The sequence below is a fragment of the Erinaceus europaeus genome, chromosome 13, assembly GCF_950295315.1.
Source record: "Erinaceus europaeus chromosome 13, mEriEur2.1, whole genome shotgun sequence".
Classification (NCBI taxonomy): Eukaryota; Metazoa; Chordata; class Mammalia; order Eulipotyphla; family Erinaceidae; genus Erinaceus; species Erinaceus europaeus.
In genome coordinates this window covers 44,572,672-44,591,295 of record NC_080174.1, presented here as the reverse complement: position 1 = coordinate 44,591,295, position 18,624 = coordinate 44,572,672, and the positions used below count along the sequence as shown (strand labels likewise).

The 18,624-nt window shown below is 48.3% G+C and overlaps 2 protein-coding genes across 14 annotated transcripts in view; one reads left to right on the top strand and one right to left on the bottom strand.

The window, feature by feature from the left end:
- Nucleotides 1-803: 803 nt before the first annotated feature.
- Nucleotides 804-5,074, top strand: TMEM200B (transmembrane protein 200B). Of its 3 annotated transcripts, none has more exons than XM_016187839.2 (2): nt 804-941; nt 2,770-5,074. In XM_016187839.2, the coding sequence occupies exon 2, from the start codon at nt 2,790-2,792 to the stop codon at nt 3,708-3,710; it is 921 nt and encodes a 306-aa protein (XP_016043325.1). In that variant the 5' UTR covers nt 804-941; nt 2,770-2,789; the 3' UTR covers nt 3,711-5,074. The 3 variants fall into 3 exon arrangements, with proteins under 3 accessions (XP_016043325.1, XP_060061693.1, XP_060061694.1); XM_060205710.1 differs by lacking the exon at nt 804-941 and adding an exon at nt 1,936-2,262; XM_060205711.1 differs by lacking the exon at nt 804-941 and adding an exon at nt 2,171-2,262 and having other exon boundaries at nt 2,360-5,074.
- A 1,227-nt stretch (nt 5,075-6,301) lies between these two features.
- The window catches only part of EPB41 (erythrocyte membrane protein band 4.1), a 217,665-nt gene continuing 205,342 nt past the window's right edge, over nt 6,302-18,624 (bottom strand). For all 11 annotated transcript variants that reach the window (XM_060205680.1, XM_060205692.1, XM_060205676.1 and 8 more), the window contains 2 exons: nt 8,332-8,436; nt 6,302-7,647 (listed from right to left, as the gene is read on the bottom strand). In XM_060205680.1, the coding sequence (XP_060061663.1) occupies nt 8,338-8,436 (99 nt within the window). In that variant the 3' untranslated portion in view covers nt 6,302-7,647; nt 8,332-8,337. The remainder of the gene's footprint in view (nt 7,648-8,331; nt 8,437-18,624) is intronic.

Sequence of the window (18,624 nt, the reverse complement as noted above, 5' to 3'; positions counted from 1 at the left end):
GACGCTGCGGGTCCCTCACCCCCGCCCCCGCGCGCACAGCCGGCTCCTATTAGGCCCTTCCCCCAGCCGGGCCGCGAGCCGGGGGGTCTCTGCAGCGGGAAAGGGGGGAGGGGTGATAATCAATCCCAGGCCGGAAATTCCTCCCGAGGGGCCCCGCGCCCCACCACCCCTCCGCGGGCCCGCCCCCCGCATCATGGAAACTGGGCCACCGGCCGACCCCCTCCGCCCCGCCCCGCATTCTTCTCTCTGGGGGCCCTGTTCCTCCTCCTTCGGGGCGAGCGCCGCCTCCCCGCTCCAGAAGGGGCGCACGTCCTAGGGAGAGGCCGGGCCCCCCACTGCCTGACTCCCTGAGCTCCGCGAGGCGGGGACTCCAGCCCCCTCCCCTGCGCCCTCCTCGTCTAGGCTCGCGGGGCCCCGAAGCGCGTCCCGGTTCGTGCGTCTCGCACACAGCTCGGGGCGGTCGTCTCCCCTCTGCAAGCAGACGCCGTTCTGCCCATTTTACAGGTGCAGGAAGCGGGGTGCAGAGAACAAGGGTCGTGGGAGACAGCAGGGGACGCCTCCTCCGGGAAGCTCCCCGGACGGCACTGGCCACCCGTGGGCACTCGGACACCCCCGCGAGTCCTCCCCTACTCTGGGGAGCCTGGAACCAGGGGCTCGGAGAAGGAGGCCGTGCGGCTTCGGGGTCCTGCGCGCACGCTCCGGCGCAGGACCCAGGCAGGGCGTCTGGGTCTCCCCAGGTGGGAACTGGGTGCCTGCGGGGTCTTTGCGGACGCCTCGCCCCGCGTCCTCGAATCTTTAGGTGCCCGCGGCGCGCTGACCCGCAGACCCCGGACCTGACTGCCGTCTCCCCGCGGGGGGCGTCCGGGGGTCCCCGAGGGCGAGGCCGGAATCCCGCCGAGTGCGGACACCTACCCGGACCCGCTGGGGCGCAGCGCGGCCAGGTGAGCAGAACTGGGGTTCCCGCCCCCCCTACTTTCCAGAACTTTTTGACTCCTCCCTCCTGCAAGGCCCTTGCGGACCAGGACCCGGTCGCAACTTTCCCTCCCGGGCCGGGTGTGGACGTGAGCGCAGGGGGCCGCTGAACGCGGGGGGCCTGTCCGGGAGTAGCATCCCGCCGCCGGGGGCGATGGGACGGTGTCTCCACGTTGCGGCCGCCGCTTCCCTAGGAGACCCGGGGTCTCGGCGTGCTCCGTCTCTGCCGCCCGTGGCGCAGGGACTCTGGGGGCTCCGGGTGACCCGTCTGGACTGGAGCAGGGACGCCCACTGCGACCCGAGGTGGACACTTCCGGTGTCGAGCGGGCGAGAGGGGCCCCAGCCGAGGCCGGGGCATCTGGCCTCGCTGCTCCGGGGCGCGCTAAAGAGAAGAGAAGAGAAGAGAAGAGCCCTGCGCGGCGCGGGGCAGGATCTGGAGGCCTGGCGTCGGGTCGCAGGGGGCCCCGCGCCGGCATGCTGTGCCTCTTCGGGCTGCGGCTTCTGTGCGTGTAGATCCGCCTGGGCACGCAGTGGCGGCCGCTCTCCGTGCTAGGCCCCGGGCCTTCTGCGCTCCTGTGGGCGGCGGGGACGGGCTGTCCCACTCCGGGCTTCGTGGGTGCGGAGGGGGCCGCAGCCTCCTCCCTGGAGCCTCGGCTGCGGGCTCAGCGCCTGAGGACGCACCACTGGACAGCGAGCCCCGCGCCCTCCTGACTTGGGGTGCCTGGGCTGGAGCCCCGTTTCCTCCCACACACTTGCTTCCGTGGGCGCCCCACACCACACGCACGCAGCCTGGCTGCTTCTGCCCGGGCCAGGGGCCAATTCTCAGGCCGCAGGTCGGGAGGGGCCGGGTCCCTCAGCCCCGACCCTGGAGCGGCCCGAGGCGCAGGGCAGTGCTGCTTTGGCCCGGGCGCTGGCCACCGAGGCTTCGGGTGGAGGAGCAGGAAAGGAGGCCAGGCGGCGGGAAAGGGGGGATGATTCATCCTGAGGAGCCCGAATTGGAAACGCCGCAACCCTGGAACAGCCTTACCCCGGCGGGCGGGAGGGGAGCCGGTCCGGCCTGGCCTGCGCGCCCCGCAGCCCCGGCCCCTGGCCGCTGGGGGAAGGGGAGGCCGCCGGTACGCGGAGGGGAAAGAAATCCTGGGCGAAGTCAGCGCGGTCGGGTTGGAGCGGTCCCCCCGAGTCGAGCTCGGGTCTCTCTTGCTGCGGCTCCGGCACTGACTGGGGAGGTCCGAAGGAGGGGGCTGGCTGCGGAAGGCTGGAGCTGGCGACACCCCTCCTTCCGACGCTGCGGTATGTTCGGCGCACTGGGGGAGGGGGGCCCGGCCGGCGGCCCCGGGCAGTCAGCGTCCCCCCACTTTTTTTTTTTTTTTTTTTTACTACGGTGCAGCCACGTGCGGGTGAGGCGATCCGGGCGGGACTTACTCCGGAGACGCTGCTGCCCAGGCCGTACAGCTCCCGAGGCGCGGGCTCCGCGAGCTGGAACCCGGGTGCAAAGGCCCGAGCCCCGCAGCCGGCGATGCACCGGGGAGCCGCGCGCCCCCGCCCTCCCTCCTCCCCGCCCGCGGGCCGGGCCAGCTCGCGCTTCTGCCGCGTGTTCCTGGCTCCGAGCTCCGCTGCGGAAAAGCCAAGCAGAGGCAGCTCCCCGCCTCGCAGCCCGGGAAGCTCCGGGGGCGGCCGCCAGGGATCTCCAAGCGCTCCGGGTTAGGCCGCCCGGGCCGCCCTCCGGGGCTGGGCCCCTACCCGGCGCTCGGCCCCTCGGCCCGTCGGTTCAGTCTCCCTCCCGCCTTCTCTCCACAGAGCGCCCAGAGGACGCCGAGATGACGGCCGGGAGTCCTGGAGACTGCGGGGAGGTGCGGAGGAGCCCCGAGGGCCGGGTCTCCCGCCTGGGCCGCCGCTTGGGCCGGCGCCGGCGCCCCCGTTCCCCGCCGGAGCCTCTGCGGGTGCGGGCGCGGCTGCGGCTGCGCTCGCCGTCGGGCGCGTTCGCGGCGCTGGGGGCGCTCGTGGTGCTGGTGGGCATGGGCATCGCGGTGGCCGGATACTGGCCGCACCGTGTGGGGGCTCTGGGGCCCCGGGCCGCCAACTCCAGCGCGCCTCCCGCAAGCGAGCTCCGGCGAGAGGGTCGCGGGGCTGGACGGGCTCACGGTCCGCACGAGCGACTTCGGCTCCTGGGGCCCGTGGTCATGGGCGTCGGCCTGTTCGTCTTCATCTGCGCCAACACGCTGCTTTATGAGAACCGGGACTTGGAGACTCGACGGCTTCGCCAGGGGGTGCTGCGGGCCCAGGCGCTTCGCCCCCCCGACGGCCCGGGCTGGGACTGCGCTCTGCTCCCCAGCCCCGGCCCCAGGACCCCGCGCGCCTTAGGCTGCGCAGAGCCTGAAATCTGGGATCTGTCCCCACACCGGGGAACCTCGCCCGTCCCGTCAGTGCGGAGTCTGCGCTCCGAGCCTGCGAATCCTCGCTTGGGGTTACCTGCCCTGCTCAACAGTTACCCGCTCAAGGGGCCGGGGCTGCCTCCACCCTGGGGCCCTCAGACTCAGACCGGCCATGTAATCATCACTGTGCAGCCCTCTGGTTCCTGCATCGAACACTCCAAGTCTCTGGACCTGGGACTCGGGGAGCTCCTGCTTGGGGCCCCGGCAACACAAGACTGTGCTCACCGAAGCTGGCCACGACTGGACCGCCTCAGCCTGGGGGGTTATGCCAAATTGGGAGGAGGGGACCTGGGGGCCCGGGTCTGAGGGGCAGCATCGACCACTGGTAACAGGACCAGGAGTCCCAGTTGAAGCTTCATCACATCCAAGACTGGGGATGGATGCTCTGGCCCAGGCAGCTGCTAAGGTGCCTTGACTTGCATGTCGGCAGAGAAACGCCAACTGCACAAAGGTTCAATAAGTTGAAGAGTGTGTTAGTGTGGAGTCTGGAGGCCAGCAGGACTCGGCTTCAGGAATTCCGTCAGCTTCCGAAAGTGGCCTTAGCCCTGGACAGGTACCTGATGGGATTGGAAGTCTAGGCTGTGGTGATGGGGAGGTGCACCTGGCATCTTGGCAAATCCAAAAAGGTGGGCAAGAACCCAATTAGGAAAGTTGGTTGGGATATTGCAGGCTGGGATAAACTCCCTTTAAGGTGTACTAGTGATGGGATCTGGGCATCTGGGAAGATGGGCAGAGCTGAGATAACTCCACTGCCATCTGGGATGGGGACTGAGCCTTTAACCCCACTACTCCAACCCCTTTCTTCCCTCAGCCATGCAGGGTACATCCCATTAGGGCTACACTACTGCCAATGCCTTCATACTGAGGGCCTGGCCATTCCCAGAACAGGTCTGAGAAGTCTCCTTCTCTCCTTTGTTGTGGCCTATGCTGCAGAATCTCCCTCCAGTTGGCAAAATGTATTTGTCAGTTCCCAGAAATTCTTTTATATGGGTAGCTTACTTCAGAAGATGGCTTGAGTTTGTATCTCCCCTATCCATGGAAAAACTTTCCTAAGTTGCTGGTAGAAGACAACTTTAAAAGATGAATCCTCACAGAGCCATTTTTTTAAAGTTTATTGAAAAATGCAATACAAGAAGCAAGACCAAATACATAACTAAACACTAAAACCACTTTTACTACAAAAGGTCAGAAAGGCAGACCTAAAATTATTGCCCATTTAATCTAAGAATTTTGCCAGTTTGATTCTGCTGCCATAGTTCCTATTTTGTCAGGAAATGTAAACAACTACTTGATATGATCATAGTTTTAAAAAATTTACAAAGCTCCTTCATTTTTGTCACCAAAATAATACACTTCAGAGAGACTTGTAAAAGCCAGCCAGGATCTGAGTCTCTGGCAGAGAATTCCCATGAGAGATTCTTGGTGTCGGTCAGGCGATGACTCTTGCTCTTTCCCTAGTGGGCTGTCCCCTCCCCCTCTGCCCCCTGCAGAACACATGGCCAGACCTGGAGTGGAGGGCAGAGGTCCTTGAAGCCAGGCTCTGTGGACCCTCAGCTTAGAAATTCAGGTTCTGCTTTGTAGGTGGGTGGGTGGCTGGGTGGCAGAGACCTCATGTGGCTTGGAGGAAATCTTTATTTCTCATGTGGAATAAAAATAAAATTGCAGCAAGAGTTGTTACTGTGGTGTGTCTGAGTCACTTTAGGAAAATTACTGCCAAGTCTCAGATCCTAGAAATGAGACTCTTCCCCCCCCAACCTCACATTTCCACCTAGACAGGGTCTGCTTTTACACACACACACACACACACACACACACACACACACACACACACACACACACAGACATACACAGACACACGAAAGAAGAAAAAGTTCAGACACTCACCAAATGCCAAGATGTGTTACCAGAGAAGGAGGAAATGGGAAGAAGCTGGCAGATAATTACGGATCTTTGGGTCAAATTTATAGACAAGGAAGCAGAGAGAAGTACAGTAAATCGGTGACAATAAGGAACAGTTAGGCTCCCAACCCACGATCCTGTTCCATGAAAGCTGCCACACTGATCTTGATAGCACAGAATAGTCCACGTGCCGGATCTATTGCACGCGTTGTGTCCTCTTCCTTTCCCCCGCTCCCCTCATTCATCGCACAGGCTTCAGCTTTGTGAGCTGTATAATTTTTTTCTAACAGGACAGCTCTTGAGGAGACTTAAGCCTGCATTATCTGCCTTTTTGATGTGAGGCTTCTAACCCTGTAACATCTCAGCTTCTGACATCACCCACTAAGCCCCACTGTACCTCAAGCTCAGACTTAAGATGCTTGGGACAGAACAATCTCTTTTCCTCAAGTCAGTCACATCTCCCGCCTGAGGTCTACCTGCCTTTTCCCAGTGAGAGCTGCCTGTTGGTTAGTAATAGTCTCACAAGGTAAATGCACACACCTGAAATAAGTTCAAACCAACTTGTGTTTGTTTAAATAAAACTCAGTAAAGACTCTGGACACATCTTGTGGGCCCACAGTTGGAACAGAAGCTTCAGTCTTTTTTTTTTTTTTTAATTTATTTTATTTCTGAGAGAGTTGCAGAGAGAGAGATAGAGAGAGAAACACCAGAGCACTGCCCAGCTGTGGCTTACAGTGGTGGTGGTGGTGGTGGGGGGGAATTGAACCTGGGACTTTGGAGCCTCGGGCATGAGTCTCTTTGCATAACCATTATGCTATTTATCCTCACCCTGAAGCTTCAGTCTTTTGCTTACTGCCCTTGAGTCCCCAGTGGTTGCAGACTGTGATCCATTGTCTACCTCATAAAGTTCGCTTCTGTACTAGGATAACAATTCTAAGCACTTTAGGCAGATCTGTTTGTGGGGGAAAAGGCTGGAAGATTAGAGATGCCCAGTGGAATAAAAACATCCTACATCTTTATTGTAGAATTGTGGAATGGGGATATTAGTCCTCATTTTCAAAACCAAACCAAAAAAAAACCAAACCAAAACAGACAAACCAAAACCCACCACGAAATCAAGCTTACAAAACCTGACAGACCTCAGATGGTGAATGGGAGTGAGCGTAGCTGGTGTAACCCATGTCACAAGTGGTCTGAGGGGAGCATGGCCCCTAAGAGATGCAGAAGAGTGTCTGCAGGCAGGTGCTGGCTGGGAAAGGACAGGCCCAGGAGTACAACCTCCTTTCTGAGTCACATTCTATCATCCCAGGCATAAAGAAAGAGCCCCAAAGATGGTCTCTTGGAAATACTTTTTAGCAGTGTCTGATTGAGGTAAAGTTCACCATTTCCCTGTGTGAAGTGCGTATTTCCAGAACTAGAAAACCTTAAGAAAACAAAAGAAAATGTCATTAAATTTCCTTGCCCAAACAATCACTGAAAATGTGCCAGTAGAGCTTTTAGCCAAAAGTGTCCCCCCCTTTTTTTTTCCTGTGAGTTTTGGTCTCCTGAGATGGGAGGTGGGGGAGCACTTAGCAGAGCTGCTGCTTCTGATGAGGTAACGGGGCAGTTGAAGAGGGAGGACAGGAAGGTAAAGGCCACAGATATGTTCAAACATTCACAGTATCAGATATATTTGAAGCAACTCCTTATGTCTTAGATCGAAAGAAGCTCAGAAAAGAAAGGACAGGAAGAAGAAACTACATTCTCAGTAGAGGTCTCTGTCTTACCAAAACCACCCTCAACAAAAGGAAAGGGACATTTCTCTGGGGTCTGTGGATTAGGGTAGCCGCCCTGGCTGATTGCTGGTAAAGCCACATCATTGGCCCTGAGAAAAGGCTGGTTCATAAAGTTCCTGCTATCATTCAAAGAGTATAAAATGAGGGAGGAGCAGGGAAGCTCTGTAAGCTAGTTTTGGCTCCCAACAGAGTTTTTGAAATATTTTCCAAGTAATTCTGTGGACTCTGCAGTATCTGGGTTGAAAACAAATGAGGAGACACGCAACCGAAAGGGTTACAAACCACCCTATTTAAAAAAAAAAAAAAAGCTCTTCAAAACAGTCCATATAGATTGAAAAATTGAACAAATTCTGGTATCACAATGTAGAAAAAAGTACTTAAAAGGTTTATCAGTGATAGCTAGAAGATTCTCGTTATAAATTCCAAATAGAAAGTGAAATGAATTTCCTGGTGGTTTAGAATAATCTCGAAAGTCTAAAGTCCTACTGAAGCAGGTCGGCTTCTTTATCATTCTGCTGGTTTTTTCCTTGAATGGGAGGCAAGCAGGGAGTCTGGAGTGGGGCAGTTTCCTAGAGAAAAGGAAGAAGCAAACTCTTTAGAATATTGAAAAAGAGACAGCTACCAACTCCTGTTACCCAAAACCTGTGGCTACAAGTGACAGCCTGGGTCTGAGTAGTTCTAGGCTCCAGTCCTACCTGCTAAGAGACCTGACTTCCTCAGGTCAGCTTAGCAACATTTTTAAGGCCTGAAATTATTTGGGTCACTAACCCTCCCAAAGCTGCCACCCTACTTCCAGCTCTCTAGTCCCACCCTAGACCTTTTAGCCTTTCAGGACCACGGCTTTCCTCTCACGTTGTCCCCATTTCTAGACAGTGTGGTCCTGCTTGTCTGAGTTGTGTTCTCATTCTCTGACAAGGCTCACAGATACCTGTGAGAGAAGGGAGGAAGAGAAGCAGGACACCTGCTTCAGGAAGTGGCTGGGGGCTTACAGATAAGTTCGGGACACCTCTCCCAACACTGCTGGCACTGTTGAGGGCAGGAGGACTCAAAAGAGCTCTAGCTGCTATAGTTGGAGCCAAATTCTGAGGAACTTCCCATCATTCCCTCACTGACCTCTTGTCTGCATTCACTTTATCAAGTCAGAGTGTGGACATCTCTAGGGAGACGACTCCTGCAGTGGCCACGGTTCCTGCCCAGTGCTCTCAGAGGCTAGGACAGAGAGCACGCACAGCCGCAGCAAGAATAGCACGTACCTGAGCTCATTCCTCAGAGATTTCAGTCTCCTGATGGACGACCACCTTGGTCACTGACATGTCTGGATGTTGTTCTTTTGCTTCCTTGATGGCCTGTACAAGGACCTGAGAAGACAAATAATGTTTGTCAGACAGAAAGTAGTCTGGGATCAGGGAAGACGGGGTCACAGAACATCACTCTTCTTCTCTCTTTTCCCTTCCTCTCTTTCTTTCTCCCTCCCTTCCTTCCTTCACCAGAGTACTGCTCAACTCTGGCTTGTGGTGGTGGTGTGTGTGTGTGTGTGTGTGTGGGGGGCGTTTGAACCTGGGACTTTGGAGCCTTAGGCATATGAGAATCTATATAACTATTATGCTATCTACCTCTACCCAGGATATCATTTCTTTTTTTTTTAAATTTTTTTATTAATTTTATTTTTGAGAGAGATGCAGAGAGACACACACACATAGAGAAACACCAGAGCACTGCTCAGCTCTGGCTTATGGTGGTGTAGGGGATTGAACCTAGGACTTAGGAGCCTCAGGCATGAGAGTATTTGCGTAACCATTATGCTGTCTCCACTTACTGAATTCAAGGGAGACACTGATAGCAGCACAATAATAGTAGGAGATTTCAACACACCACTCACAGCAAAAGACAGAACATCTGGACAAAAAAATCAATAAATAGTGAACTTAAATGAAACCATAAATGAAATGGACCTAGAAGATATATACAGAACTTTCCATCTCAAAAGTAATGAAACACATTCTTCTCAAGTACACATGGAACATTTACATTTACAAGGAATGACCATATTCTGGGCCACAAATACAGTCTAAACAAATCTGTAAATATTAAAATTATAAAATGCATCCTCTCAGACCATGAAGGCATGAAACTAGAAATCAACCAAAAAAGGAAAACAAATTTCCCGAAAGCCTGGAGACTAAACAGTATGCTGCTGAAAAATAAATGAGCCATTGAAGAGATCAAAAAAGAAATTAAGTATTATCTTGATACCAATGTAAATGAAGAAACCAGTTACCAGACCCTATGGAATGCAGCAAAAGCAGTGCTGAGAGGGGAGTTCATAGCAATGCAGGCCCACATTAATAAAAACGAGAAGTTACTAGTAAACCATCTAACAACCCACCTCAGTCAACTAGCAGTGGAGCAACAAAAAGAACCAACAGTCAGCAGGAGACAGGAAATAGTCAAAATCAGAGCAGAAATCAATGAAATAGAAAACAAGAAGACCATTAGGAAGATTAATGAAACCAAGAGTTGGTTCTTTGAAAGGATAAATTAAATAGATAAGCCACTAGCTACACTCACCAAGAGAAAAAGAAAGAATGCTATGGTAAAATCACTCAAAAATGAAAGAGGAGATACAACAACAGGTGAAGTAGAGATTCAAACGATTATGCAAGAACATGGATACCTGTATGGAACCAAATTTGACAACTTAGAAGAAATGGACACATTCCTAGAGTCATACCCACTACCAACCTTGACACAAGAGGAAGTAGATAAACTTAACAGGCCAATCACTAGTAAAGAAATTGAAACAGTAATCAAAAGCCTATCCAAGAACTATACTAATGAATTTTACAAAACATTCAAAGAAGAACTAACACCCATCCTCCTCAAACTCCTCCAGAAAATAAACAGGGAACACTCCCAAATACATTCTATGAGGCTAATATCACCCTGATCCCCAAAGCAGGAAAGGACCCCACCAAAAAAGAAAATTATAGACCTATATCCCTGATGAATATCGATGCAGAGATCCTCAACAAAATTTTGGCTAATCGAATACAACAATATATTAAGAGAATAATCCACCAAGATCAAGATTCATTCCTGGGAAACAGGGATAATCCCTAAGTCAATAAACATAATACACTATATCAACAAAAGGAAAGATAAAAATCACATGATTCTAAAAGCATTCGACAAGGTACAACATCCATTTATGATAAAGGCCCTTGAGAAACTGGTAGTGGAAGGAAAATTCCTTAACATAATAAACCCATGGCTAACATCTTAGTCAATGGGGAAAAATTAAAAGCTTTCCCCTAAAATCAGGAATTAGACAAGGGTGCCCACTCTCACCATTTTTATTCTATATAGTCTTAGAAATCCTTACCATAGCAATCAGACAAGAAAGAGATATCAAAGGAATACAAATTGGAAAGGATGAAGTTAAACTCTTATTATTTGCAGATGATATGTTGATATACCTAGAAGACCCCAGAAACTCTTCCAAGAAACTAGTGGAAATCATCAATAAATTCAGTAAAGTAGCAGGCTACAAAATCAATACCCATAAATCCATGGCATGTCTTTATGCAAAAGATAGGTCAGAAGAAATGAAACTGAAGGAAGCAATACCATTCACAACTGAACCCAAGAAGATTAAATATCCAGGAATAAATCTAACAAAGGATGTAAAGGACCTTTTCAAGGAAAACTATAAGACACTGTTAAAAGAAATAGAGGATAACACAAAGAAATGGAAGAACATCCCCTGTTCATGGATTGGAATAATAAATATCATTAAAATGGCAATTTTGTCAAAAGCAATCTATAGATTCACTGCAATCCTCATTAAAATTCCAATGATAAATTTCAGGGAAATTGAACAGATTATTCAAAAATTTGTGTGGAACTCTTAAAAAACCATGAATAGCAAAAACACTAAGGAAAAAGAAGAAAAATGGAGGCACCACAATACCTGACTTACATTATACTACAAAGCAGTAGTAATCCAAACGGTGTGATACTGGGACAAAAATGGTCATATGGAATAGGATAGAGAGCCCAGAACTCAATCCATACATATACAGATACTTTATATATGACAAAGGGGCCAAATCTGCCCATTGGCGAAAAGAAAGTCTCTATAACAAATGTTAAATGTTGGTGTTCTACAGCGGGCTAAGCGCAGGTGGCGCAAAGCACAAAGACCGGCATAAGGATCCAGGTTCGAAGCCCGGCTCCCCACCTGCAGGGGAGTCGCTTCACAGGCGGTGAAGCAGGTCTGCAGGTGTCTATCTTTCTCTCCTCCTCTCTGTCTTCCCCTCCCTCTCTCCATTTCTCTCTGTCCTATCCAACAACAACAACAACAACAACAATAATAACTACAACAATAAAACAACAAGGGCAACAAAAGGGAAAAGATAAATAAAATAAATTTTAAAAAATTATAAAAAAAAATGTTGGTGTTGGCAGAACTGGACAGCCACATGTAGAAAAATGAAACTAGACCACCAATTAACACCATACACCAAAACTAACTCAAAATGGATAAAAAATCTGGATATCAGACCTGAAAGTATAAAATACATAGAAGTATGTATCGGTGAAACATTTCATGACATTAACATTAAAGACATATTTGTAGACTTCACCCCATGGGCAAAGGAAACAAAAGCAAGATTGAACAAGTGGGACTATATCAAATTAAAAAGCTTCCATACATCAAAAGCAAATTCCAAAAGATAAACAGGAAACCCAGCAAATGGGAGAACATATTCACACATCATACTTCAGACAGACACTTAATATCAAATATCTATATAGAACTCATTTGGCTCAACAAAAAGAAAAAGTAGGCAGAGGACATGCATAGACAGTTCTTCAAAGAAAAGATATGCATGGGGAGCCGGGTTAAGTGCACATGGTGCAAAGCGCAAGGACTGGCATAAGGATCCTGGTTTGAGCCTTCAGCTCCCCACCGGCAGGGGAGTCACTTCACAGGCAGTGACGCAGGTCTGCAGGTGTCTTTCTCTCCTCCCTCTGTCTTCCCCTCCTCTCTCTATTTCTCTCTATCCTATCCAACAACTGCGACATCAATAAAAACAATAATAACTACAATAATAAAACAAGGGCAACAAAAGGGAAAAATAAATATTAAAAAAAAGGGATGAAATATGTATGGCCCACAGACATATGCAGAAATGCTCTAATTCACTCATCACCAGAGAAATACAAATTAAAACCACACTGAGATACCACCTCACACCTGTAAGAATGGCCTTTATCAATAAAACAGGAGAAAAAAAACAATAAATAAATAAATAAAATAAAACAGGAGAAGATAAATGTTGGAAAGGATGTGGAGAGAAAGGAACTCTAATACACTGCTGGTGGGAATGCAAAATGGTACAACCATTATGGTGAACAGTATGGAGAATCCTCAAGCAAATACAGCTGGAAATACCTTACGATGCAGCAATCCCACTCCTAGGCATTTATCCAAAAGAGATAATATCATTAATTCAAAGGGATATATGCACCCCCATGTTCATAGCTGCATTATCTACAATAGTAAAAATCTGGAAGCAACCAAAATGTTCCTCCACAGAAGACTGGTTAAAAAAGTTATGCAATGGGAGTCCGGCGGTAGCGCAGAGGGTTAAGCGCATGTGGCGCAAAGCATGAGGACCCGCGTAAGGATCCTGGTTCGAGCCCCCGGCTCCCCGCCTGCAGGGGAGTCACTTCATAGATAGTGAAGCAGGTCTGCAGGTGTCTATCTTTCTCTTCCCCTCTCTGCCTTCCCCTCCTCTCTCCATTTCTCTCTGTCCTATCCAACAACATCAGTAACAACAATAAAACAACAAAAGGGAATAAATATTAAAAAAAAGTTATACGACATATACCCAATGGAATATTCAGCAATAGAAAAGATGATTTTACATTCTTTGGGATAAAATGGATGAAACTTGAGAACATTATGCTTAGTGAAATAAGCTAGGGGGTAAAGGAAAACTATAGGATGGTCTCACTCATATGTGAAATTTAGAGAACTGAACACACATGAACAACCAGACACAACAGAACCCATATTTAAAATGGGAAAACTATTGTGGTTACCTAGGGGGGAGGGGGGAGGGCACAGACTTTCGGTGGCGGGGAAGATGTGAAACTCTAGTCTTATCACTATTTAGTCCTATCGATAGCAATATGACATGGTGGAGGGTTGGATAGATTTAATATCTCAAGTTCCCCAATTGCCTAGACTATAGCCCTAAGCACAAATACTAGCTCTTGCTAATATTTATCTTAGATTTGCAAAATGATCATACTCTGATAAGGGATTAATTGTTTATGGATCTCCAAAAATGTATAGAAAAACAAAACTTTGCAAACATCTAAGTCAATTACAGCTTTAGGCCAGACAGGTCAAAATCTTTTGACCTTGTATTTAAAATACAAGGAGGTTCAGATACCACTAGAAGCGTTCAGATCATAATAAAGTTAAGTATAATAACACAGATACTTAGTCTCCAACTAACCTTGCTATAATAATTGATTAGTGATATTTTAACTTTCTCTAAGACTATAAGAAACCTCTGGCATCCTCTTTAAGATCTGCATTTCTCCTAGTCTTGGTACCTCTAGGATATGCCCATACTTCTTGAAATTCCTTTTCTATGACTCCTTACTGACATACCAACCCTGTCAACTTTAACCAAATCACTACTGGTGCTGCCACCCCTCATCATTATGCTGCTACTGTGTGAAATCCTACTGTGGTGGTCCAGGAGGTGGCACAATGGATAAAGTGTTGGACTCTCAAGCATGAGGTCCTGAATTCAATCCCTGGCAGCACATGTACCAGAGTGATGTCTGGTTCTTTCTCTCTCTTCCTCTCTTTCTCATATAATAATAATAATGAAATCCTACTGTGGATGTAACCTGAGATACCAGCCTGAGAAGTCAACCTTGCAACTCTTCAAATCTGGTGCTCCATTCTAACACCATTCTCTCAGACAACATTATCATCCAACCTCAGGTTAGTTACCAAACTCAAGCAAAACTATTATACTTGTATGCCCCTAGGAACATGCCTAAAATGGTTTCCCTAGCTTTCTTCTACCCTGAAAGTCCTAATCTCATCTGCTGCGATCCTGCTTTCTGGTTCCTACTCATTAACCATCTTCTCTCAACTTAGGTCATGCCGCTTTCCAGGTACCAGGCTGCAGATGCTACCATGGCTCTGCCCCAACTTCTCTGGGCAGATGATCTCACCAATGTGTCCTGGACCCTTGAATCTCCAGTGCTCGTCCACTAGGGAAAGACAGAAACAGGCTGGGGGTATGGATCAACCTGTCACCGACCATGCTTAGTGAAGAAGCAGCTACAGAAGCCAGAACTCCTACCTTCTGCTTCCCATAAATAACCTTGATCCATACTCCCAGTGGGATGAAGTGATAGGATGAAGATAAGGGGACACTGTACTTCAGCTCCATCAGCACCCAGAGAGAGAGAGAGAGCGAAAAAGAGAGAGAGAGAGAGAAAGAAAAGGAGAGGGACATATGGAGGTAGCTTTGATGTCATGAGTGGCTTAGAGGGAAAGAGAGGATTGAATCAGAAAAAGAAGGGGCAACTATGTATAAATGTGGACAGAGAGTTGTAGAGAAGACGGTTGGCCCATGTCTACAACCTTAGGGAAACTGGTGGATTGTAGTGGAGAGAGTGAAGATTCAGAACTCTGGTGGTGGGAATGGTGTGGATTCAAACCCCTGTCGACATGTCATTCTGTAATTTACAAATATAAAAAAGAAAGAAAGAAAAGCTAAAGGCGGCATCAGGGAGCAATCACTCTAACTGGTGGAACACTGGACTTGTATGTATGAGGTTCTGGTTCAATCCCAGTTGCTACATGTACAACAGTGCTGTTCCGGCTGGTTTATCTTGCTTTCTCTCTGTCTCATGTGAAACTCTCAATCATATGTAGTACACAAAATGAATCTTAAAAAAAAAAAAATAGAAAGAAAATCCATAAAGAATAGAAAGAAAAAAAGGAAGAGTAATGACACTACTACTCTCCTTGGATTCAAAGTCTCTGAGGGGAAGGTAGAAGAGCCTTCGGGGGTGGAGGTGTGGTATGGGGATTCTCAGAGATAGATCACCTGTTAAAAAAAATAACTATTTATCCTCACCTACTTCCTCTTACAGTTCTCTCACTCACTCCAAAGCTAACCTCATCAAAGCAAGGACTGCAAAAGCTGAATAAGGGCAAGAGACTGCATACTTTAATGATGACACTTTAGTCACTATTAGGCCACCCCTTCAGCTGGGGCCCTAGTCGGGGAGCCCTGAGATTCCCAAGCAGACATGATGGGTGTAGACCTCAAATAAATCCCTCTCTCCATTGTTACCAGTCATCTCTATCAGGAACAACAAAATGGACCCCCATAGGACCTTGCCCTCAACTTGGATCAACAATGGTAGAGAATGTTCCATCCTCTGAAGGGAGGAGGATGGACAACATACTCTATGCTACACCTGAGGAAGATGGGTCCTGATATTGGGGCAGCTTGGAATGTTCCTACTTATGACCACAGAATGTGAGCTCAGATCTACAGAGATGCAGAGGTCACATAGGCTCCTACACTGAATATGGGCCCCAGACCACATCAAATAAATGGGGTTTATAGTCAGCAATATTTATACTCCCTCCCCATATTAGGGAGCTACGCTTTCCTGACCCAGCTTTCTGTTCCTTTTCCAGCAATGACATCACCTCTCCAGGCAATAACTTGGATCCACCTGCATATCAGATTTTAAGCTCAGGGGAAAAATAAACAAACAAACAAAAAAAACCAAAGCAAAACAAACAAAAAACTAGTATACTCACAAGCCCTTTGGAATAAAATAAAAAATGAACTAAAATATGCCTATTAGCTGTCTACAAAATGGAGTACCCCCCAACTCTTCATCTGCACTATTCCAGCCTTTAGGTCCATGATTGGTCAACAATTTGTTTGGCTTTGTATGTTAACTATCTTTTCAGCCACCAGGTTCCGGATGCTAGTATGATGTTGACCAGAATTCCCTGGACAGACAACTCCAATGTGTCTTGGAGCTCCGCTTCCCCAGAGCCCCCAACTTACCAGGGAAAGGGAGAGGCAGGCTGGGAGTATGGATCAACCTGTCAACACCCATGTTCAGTGGGGAAGCAATTACAGAAGCCAGACCTTCCACCTTCTGCCTCCCACAATGACCTTGGGTCCATACTCCCAGAGGGATAAAGAATAGGAAAGCTATCAGGGGAGGGGATGGGATATGGAGATCTGGTGGTGGGAATTGTGTGGAGTTGTACCCCTCTTATCCTATGGTATTGTCAATGTTTCCTTTTTATAAATTAAAAAAAAGAACTATTTACATTTGAATGAACTCTGTTTTTTACACTGAGTAAAGATGAAGGAAGAAGAGGAATAGGAGGAAAGAGGGAGGGAGAGGTGGAGGAAGAGGATGAGTAAGAGGAGGAGGGGGAGAAGGAAGGAGGGGAGGAGGAGGGAAACACCATGGCCTCACAACTTCCTTCAATGTGGCAGGGGCCAGGCTCAAACCTGGATTGCACACATGACAAAACAGCACACAGTCCAGGTGAGCTATTTCACCAGTTGTAAACAGTTGTTAACCCTGACTTTTAAAAATGGTCTCTAAGAAGGGTAGTGAAGAACAGTAATACCTCTCTTCATCTTGTGATTGTATGAGTTGCCTCCCCTATAGGTTTCTATTCACTCTTCCTTGTTTGAACAACCTCTCTCTGTAGCTTATGCTAAAAGGCCCAACACAAACCTTCTTTTTGTCTTCTGGTTTACATCTCTCTCTCTCTTTAAATATTTATTTTATCTTATTGAGAAACAGTAGATACAGAGGGAAAGATACTGAGAGAAAGAGACCAGAACACTGCTCAATTCTGGTTTATGGTGGTGCTGGGGATTAAACCTGAGACCTCAGAGCCTCAGGCATGATAGGCGTTTGCAGAACCATTATGCTGTCTCCCCAGTCCTCTCTCTCTTTTTAAAAAGATTTTATTTATTCATGAGAAAGACAGGAGAGAGAGAAAGAACCAGACATCACTGCCAGGGATTGAACTCGGGACCTGAAGCTTGAGAGTCAATGTTCCAGCCACTGCACCAGCTTCCAGACCACTACATCCATCTCTCTGTAAAGCCTGCACCACATTATTTTTCCTGAGCAGTTCTTCTGAAAGTACCTTTCTCTCCGCTCTGAGTGCATTGTATGTGGTCCCATCCATGAGCCCTCAGTACCTAGGAGAGCTGAAGGATACTAGAGCATTTCCCTGAGCTGTCAAATGTGTTTGTTCTTTTGTCACAATAACTCCAAAAAGACTTGGGATTATCTTTATTTTACAGATAGTGAAACTACAGCTCAGAGGCGCAAAATAACTTGCTTAAGGGCACACAGCCAGTAAGATGCAAAGTTAGGTCTGTCTCACTCCAAAGCCCAAACACCTTCTCATCTCACTGCTTGTGCTGTCTAGCACAGAGCAGGGGCTCAAATCACACAGACCGAGTAGGTGGGTGCAGGCTGGTTATGCAGCAGGATCCACTGAGCAGGGGCAAACAAGCCTCCAGGCCTCCCACTTGAGCTTTGCAGTCTCGCTGGGAGACTGGTTTGCTCAGCTCTAAGTCTGAACCTTGCTACCAACAGAAGTGCGAGCATGGCAGCTCAGTTCTACTTCTTTTTAAGGAACTCAGTATAAAGGCCACAGAATTATTGCTCCAGTATTCCTGTCAAGGATTCCAGAAGCACTTGCAGAAAGTCTCTTACACCCCCTCTTCTCTGCAGCTTTACTGTGCTAACCTCAGCCAGCAGAGAACTGGGAACATTAATTCTGACCTTATTATTTGCTAATTGCTTGTAGCATACAATTAGTACCCAATTAACATCAAAACAGAATTTTATCACTTAGAAGGAAGGGCTCAGAAATTATCTAGATCAACCTACTCTCTTTTAGGAGAGGAAAAGGAAATCAGAGGCTAAGTGATTCGCCCAAGGTCACACAGCAAGTCAGGAGTAGATCTAGGACAGAAATCAGGTTGCAAGGATAGAGATCATACTGTAGCTCTGATATCATGTGCTGTCTCTAGCACTTTAGGTCTACAAAAGTCCTTAATTAGCAACATATTCATTTATTTGGAGTCTATCATATGATACATACTTTATATACCATATCTCCTGAAAGACATTATAACATTCATCTCACATGGTGCCAAGAATGGAACGTGGGCATGCAAGCCCTGCATTCTATCTGCTCAGTCACCTCCCAGACCAGAGAGTTCGAATTTGAACTCAAGCCCCTATGTTCAAAGCCCATTTTCCTTTCCATAACACCTTGCTCTCCCAATGTGGGAGCCATACTCCACAGACCTCTGTGGTCTAATTCCCTCTGTCCTTCTCAATTATGGAGTGGAGTTGTTCAGGGGCTCTCTGGAGATGAAACAGGCAGAGGTGTCTTCTGTAAGCCAGTTCCTGCATCTACCAGCTTC